This window comes from Vanacampus margaritifer, chromosome 13, assembly GCF_051991255.1.
Source record: "Vanacampus margaritifer isolate UIUO_Vmar chromosome 13, RoL_Vmar_1.0, whole genome shotgun sequence".
In the NCBI taxonomy this organism is placed as follows: domain Eukaryota; kingdom Metazoa; phylum Chordata; class Actinopteri; order Syngnathiformes; family Syngnathidae; genus Vanacampus; species Vanacampus margaritifer.
The window spans coordinates 8,875,038-8,882,123 of NC_135444.1; the positions used below are offsets into that span (position 1 = coordinate 8,875,038).

Consider the following 7,086-nt stretch of genomic DNA (forward strand, 5'->3'; position numbering starts at 1 on the left):
CTACCAACGTTTAGGCGCAGTACCGCCACCTCCCGGAGTGGAGGGTGGAACCGTTGAAAGGCAGAAAAGTAACAGTAATAAATGTCTAAGTTACATTCGTACATTACGTTAATATTATGGCGCTTGGATTACGTTGCTAATTACATTTTTAACACGTAGCTAGCAACTATATCGGAATACATTTTAAAACTAACCCTCCCAACCCTGGCTATGTGTCTCTTTCTTACCTTGTTAAATCATTGTTGATAATTATTGAGGCAATTCATAAACATGAAGAGTGTCTTTACATAGATTAATATAATTAATTAATAATAACATATAATTGAAGGTAAACTGAGCAAATCTGCTATTTCAAAAGTGTGTATAAAGTATTGATTTGATTTGATATTGTATTGATTAGTGCAATAGAAGATGGATGCATGGATGGATGAATATAGCATGTATTATTCAAAATATGTCCAAAAATAATTACAACATTCCTTTCAAAAAACTTAGGCCACATAACACATCAAATTTGAATGTACAACAAACAATCATTTTAAAGTCAATAAATACAAAATTACTTGATATGGCAGCTGTCGTGGGTTTTGCCACTCTTGACAGTAGCCTATGCATAATATTGTTAGAAAAACATGTCAAGCACAGCTATGATGTGGAGACAGAGAAAAAAATTAGGCCAATGAGGAGGAGTAGCAAGCTGGGGTAGAAGCTTCCAGCATGGTTGGGAAGGTCGAGTTTGCAGTCCTCATAGGGTGGCAGACAAGCTGCGTAAGCCATTACATGGGCAATGTAGTTCTGTTCCTGGACCCCATGGAAGAGGTGGGACATTGGACCTTTGGCATATATAGCCACATCCTCGATGCCATGGGTCTCTGAATCCAGAGGGACTGTAGCCTGTTGACGGTACTCTTTACCCACTGAAGTAGAAAGGAAAAGTGGATTAGATTAACACATTTTATGACATTTTAGTTTGGTGGTGTTCTGTGACATTTTTATCATGTAAAATGGGTACTTTGGCTCAATAAATGTTAAGAAACACTGCACTTAACATCCAGGGCTCCACATCTTACACCACAAGATGGAGCTACTATATTACTTTGTACATTATAAAAGGCCAGCTGACAGTCCACTTACTTGAAATTGTTTCATTTACATCTGGACGAGTTCCATTGAACTGATATCCTGGACCATTTGCATATCCAGCCATGGTAAAGCGCTTTTTGTCATCAGCAATTGAGCGGGAAACCCCTATAAGATCACGTGATGAACCAGTATCAGAAAGTGTTTCTCCACTTAACTCATGCACAGTGTAAAAGCATCACCTAAAACGGGATTTCCTCTGGCTGAGTGTCCGCCAAATGAGAAGACGTGTGAGTGGTCTGCAGTGACTATAGACAGCGTGTCCAGCTCATTTGTAAGTTCAGCTGCTCTCCCGATGGCTCGATCAAACTCAATAGCCTCAGTGAGAGATCTTATGGCCCTCCCGGCATGGTGACCGTGGTCTATTCTCCCCCTTAAATTTCAAAGACAAATGAATCTCAGGGTTACAAATGTGTTTGGGACATTCCAAAATTGCTGAAATTTCAAATAATCCATGCATAAAATGCAGAAACATGATATAACAGATAAAATAAATTTGAAATGAGCTTTTTTTCCCATTTGCTTTTATACTGTATCTTCATTTTAATTGACATACTTTAAATAGTAATTATGCTCTGAAGTTGTGTCTCTGAATATAGACACAACCCCGAGTGAGGAAAAAAAATTTCACCTACATGACTCAGAAGAGATGACATCATGAAGCTAAACTCTGACCATTGGTCGACCTAAGGCAGTGGTAGGGAACCCTGGTCCTCGAGAGCCACTGTCCTGCCTGTTTTCCATGTCTCACTCCTCCACCAACACACCTGATTCATGAACAAGATGCTTCTACAGAGCTTGCTGATTAGCTGATCATTTGAGTCAGCTGTGTTGGATTGGAATAAAGAGACATGGAAAACAGGCAGGACAGTGGCTCATAAGGACCAGGTTTCCCTATCCCTGACCTAAAGTAAAAAGTCTCTTCTATTTATTTTTCAGCGTTTTTAGTTGTACTGGAGTGAGTCACTCCAACCATCTGTGTTACTCATAGTATCAGAAATAGATGCATTAATATGAACCTTTTTCTGTTCTTACTACATAGCTGAGTTTATTGTTGACCAGTTCACATAACGGATAGCACCTTGCATGTACTCTTGAGCAAAAACTCAACTCAATTTTCAATCCTGTTACTTTCAACCCTGTTATTAGCGTAATACTAAAATTGAATTAGCATTAAAATAAAATGTAACTTTATGAAATTGTAAACGATTCATTCAGCGAATATTTGTTTCTTCTTTTTCTTTTTTACTGCAGACTGTAAACTGTATGACAGGAGAAATAAAATATTTCATAAAAAGTGAATTACTGATGGTTAAGGTGAACAAAGCAAATTATATGTTGAAAACAACAAAAAAATAAAATAAATGTTCAGATTTTCAAAATATATTATGTTGATCTGTTTTATATGTCTAATTTGTGGTTGTATCTGATGTCAAACAATACTTATCTTCCACAAAAAGGAAATATCCTTTTGGGTTTTTGCTCAGAATCTTAATGGCTTTCTCTGTCATCTCAGTAAGGGATGGGTCGCGTAACGGATTGCGCTCTATCTCGTAGCGACAGTCCTTGGGCTCAAAAAGACCTAAAGATAGTAAGAAAATACTCGTTTAAAACAACATGGAAGATTGGAAGATGTTGATGTTTTGGTACCGTATACTTACCCATCAGGAAGTCTGTGTTTCTAGGATTGACATCATCAAACTGTTTTTTGTTCCAAACATATTTTGCTCTCTGTTGGCCATGAAAAGTAACACAAATAAACCCATTACAGAAGTTGCGGATTGTCTGGTAAATAATGTTAGAAATGTTTAATGATAATAGAGGTTGCAAAGATTTTTCCACACACGTGTATTGTAAACCACGCCCCTTACCTTTTTGTTCTTTAGCCACTCAACAATAAGGTTTTGTCCATCAGCTCGATCTCCTTTTTCACTGGGATATTCTGGGTCTTGCATGGTTTTGGGAATCATGTATTGTCGACCACCACCAAGTATGACCTTGATAAGGCACATTAGCAGTTTTAGCAGCTTTAGTGTTTTGTTGAAGTAAATGATGATGAAGAACATGTGGCGTATAGTAGTAGAGACCATTTGAGTGAAATGTGTATGTTTTCTGCTTTAAAACTTACATTTATCTCAACATTGTGAACAAGCTGGTATGCAATGTCTCGGCAGCCGTTTTCGACGGCCTCAGAGGAGAGATCCGAGTCAGCGTACCAACCTCGGTTAGCAGTGTGAGCATAATTTGCACCTGGAGATGCATGCTGAACTCGAGTTGTAGTGACAATCCCAACTGATTTCCCTTAGAGAAAAAAAACATGGTCATATGAATACACATGGAAGCTGATCATACCCAAAATAAAAATATTGGCCCTTTCTGCATTCAACATTCAAAGGAGTAGCAGTTGTTAATTATTCAATTAAATTGCATACCACCAAGTTTTTTTTATTTTGAATACTGTACACATAATATAAAATCAGACCTCCTAAGATTTTTGCATGCAAAACAGCAATAAGCAAACATATATTCTATGCAACAAGACCCCACAAAATGCAAGTAAAATTACTAAGATGACTGTGATATATTTAATTTTACAGTATATCTATAACAGCCTTCCACGTGTAAGCTGTGTAATTTTGGGTGGTGAGATGACTCAAAAATTCGGACGTGTCCCCTGTGCAGCAATTATTTTCTTGCGTTCTCTGAATACAGTGTAATTATCTTGGATTCATTTTCCATCTCCTGTCTTATAAAAACTGAAATGCAACCACACAATGAATGTGACGTCATCTTCCTTTATGGTTTGCTGATGCGGCGGCGCACAGTGAATGCGAAAACACCGTACTGTACTGCTTTTAAATGGTAATCCATGCTGCGTGCACCAAATTCAGGCTACTACACCATCAGCTGTGGGCCATTAAAGGAAGGCCTTCTGTACTGGCTGAATTTACTGTCAGAAGATAATGAAATAGTTTAATTTTATTCCCATTAATTTATTCTCTTTAATAAGTGGAAGCACCGCACGGTGCATTGCCTTATAAAGATTAGCCAAATGTCATTAAGCACTCAACTAAGCTTAACTGTAGTGTCCTAGCAGAGGTCAGTCAGTCTATTGAGTGCCAAACGACATGTTTGAAATAGATCAAATAAAAAAACATCAACTTTCTGCAATGAAATTGTCCAAAGCACAACTTTCTTTGTTGCTTTCCACTATTTTTGAAAACTGTTTGGTAGCCAAAAAATGTAACTTACCCATGCCGCTTATTTATAGCATTACTCTTGGCTGCATTGCCAACATTAGCTACTGTATGTGGATGTTAGGTGTTTGTTTGTTTGCCAATTAGATTTGAGCCTCTCTGTGCTGCCATGTCAATCTAATCTGGCCAGGGTCTTCAATGGGACTGTTGACCAAATTCAACATTTTTCCTTCCTCTGGTTGGTTGGTTGGTTAGAGCAATCAGATGATTATGTGGCATACTTGTGGGCATTTTTGTATAGCATTGATGTTTTTTCCCCTTTTTTTCTAATGGCGCCATGATAGTGATGGTGTTAAGAGATGGATTAAGTTGGGTAAATCCCCAGTGTCATCGGTGTTATGTCATTATAATCGTATTCCGTACTTCACAATGATAAGAAGTATGCATGGTTCTAAATTCTGTATGAAACTTGCAGTGAGGCAATTTGGAACAGTTTTAACATTTGACTTAGACTGATTGTGATAGCTAAAATTACCTGCTTGCTTGGCCCGATATAGCACAGATTTGACTTCGTTCCCATAGGTGGCACTGCAGTTGTACCTCGGAGTGGCAGCAGTGACTCCCAGGGTACCATAGTTGGCTTTCACTCCACATAGATATGCGGTACCTGTGCCAGCACTGTCTGGCATTTGTTGGTCTACGTTGTATGTCTGCAAGGTTGAAAACAACAACAACCTCATCACATTGTCAATTTGTTTTCATAAAGCAAGTTCAAGAAGTAGGGAGATTTGAAACAGAATCCACTATTGATACAATTGAGGTATTGTCTGAGGTATTGTCATAGTACTTTGTGGACATGAGTCCTGACCAATGACGGATTTATTTTGACCTCTTTATCCTTAATTATTTTTTCTCTCTCTGGATTTAGTAACGTTTTGTTTATTTTAGTTAGAATTTAGTGTTTCAATATTGTTTGTCTATACGAGGCCTATACCTGCAAATCAATATATATGTTGCAGCTGAATGCCATCCAGTATAGTATAGTATAATAACATCATGTATTGAAGTTATGATGAGTGTGCTGACCTTAGACAATGCCAGGTGAGGGAAGGTATCCATGACCAAACTGGTCTCTTCTCCAGACTGTCCTGCCATTTGGCCTCTGAGAATGCGGGCAGCAGTAACTGTTGTTACTCCCATACCTGGAAGTAGAATGGAAATTTGAATGTTGGATAACATTGACAACCAGACCACAAGACTGCCATTGCACTTTTATGAACTTCATAATGCTTCAATATTATTATGCCTTCTAAAGGACATATTTCAGTATTGTCGGCCTTGTTGGATTTATTCCTAACTTGTTTTCAAGAATATGACTGTAATGGGATGATTACAGGACATGCTATCAACAACAGGCACTGATAAAAAAATATCTAAATAGCCGCTCTCAGCATGTACTTGTGGATCTGATACTAAGTTGTAAATGCACACATTAACTCATCGATACATTTGAAATAATATTAAATGTCAATTATTGACCTTGGCACAGAATAAACAGATGAGCAGTAAAAGCTACATATATTGTACATTTTTATATTAAATAGGAGGAAGAACAAGTACAAGAAGAAAATGTATCTTTTATTGCTCTTTATTGGAGACAGAAGTGGATAGAATCCAGAAAATTCATTTTACAGATAGGCCTACACGTGTTGCCAGATTAATATTGAGCACAGATACCATTGACCGAAACGTTTCTGTTCTACATACAAGGTGCAGATACACTCATAGAAAATAAAAGCGACAAAAAAAAAAATGCTGTCAAAAAGACTTTAAAAAAAAATCCAAGCAATTTGCAGAACAAGTCTCAAGTCGCCTCCCTCTGCCATAATACCTTCCTTTTGCTATTTAATTCACACTAATTTGATCACTTCATTTGAGAACTGTACCACAGTGATTAAACTTTCACTTCCATGATCCAATGGCATATAATTACCTCACTAATTCAAAGAGGCTGTTTAATTAGGAAGATAATGTCTCCCCTCAACTCACCGTCCCCTAGGAAAAGAATGATATTCTTGGCTTGGTGGAGATTAGGCTGAACGTTGAGAGCAGTGTGAAGAGCTTGCTTCCCTTTGTTGTTCCAGTAAGTGGCGTGGAGCTCTTCCTCTTTACAGAGGAAAGGAACAGTGAGTGAGTATCATCCAAATGTGGATTCCAACAATGAAAAACAATGAAGAATAATTTAACATCAACTCTTTTGTATTCAGGTTTGTATGTCATCCCGGAATTCCAAATAGTCAACTCTAATCAATTATTAAGAAATAAGTGATAAATGTTTACCATAAACAGAAACAGTCCTCTGGATTGAAATAAAAATCAGTAAAGTGCACAAAACCAATATATGCTTCCCGGCCATGCTGTTGAAGTTTTCTGAGTTTGAAAATAATGCACAGGGGAAAACACACCTTGGTCTTTTTATAGCCACAGTTAAGGAACAAAGGGCACATATCTTTTACAACAAGCTAAAGAGAGCGTTACAAGACACACGCACACGTCTGAAGTAGGGATGCTAAATCAATAGTGTTTTTGGCCTTACATTGGGTATTGTTCACAAGCTTTTCAATGGATGCAGCTCCCAGAAAACATGACCCGAAAAACTTAAATAGCATGCAACAAATAAAATGATTCTCATGTTTACTGATATGTGACATTTATGATCTCCACGTGCAAATACAATCAGTTGCGCAAA

At 37.6% G+C, this 7,086-nt stretch overlaps 1 protein-coding gene across 1 annotated transcript; it reads right to left on the reverse strand.

The window, feature by feature from the left end:
• Positions 1-424: 424 nt before the first annotated feature.
• Positions 425-6,753, reverse strand: LOC144062998 (alkaline phosphatase-like). Its single transcript, XM_077584875.1, has 11 exons — positions 6,678-6,753; positions 6,387-6,503; positions 5,424-5,539; positions 4,873-5,047; positions 3,269-3,441; positions 3,012-3,137; positions 2,802-2,871; positions 2,584-2,722; positions 1,323-1,513; positions 1,135-1,248; positions 425-917 (listed from the first exon to the last, which is right to left on the reverse strand). The coding sequence occupies exons 1-11, from the start codon at positions 6,751-6,753 to the stop codon at positions 646-648; spliced, it is 1,569 nt and encodes a 522-aa protein (XP_077441001.1). The 3' UTR covers positions 425-645.
• Between the last annotated feature and the right edge of the window lie 333 nt (positions 6,754-7,086).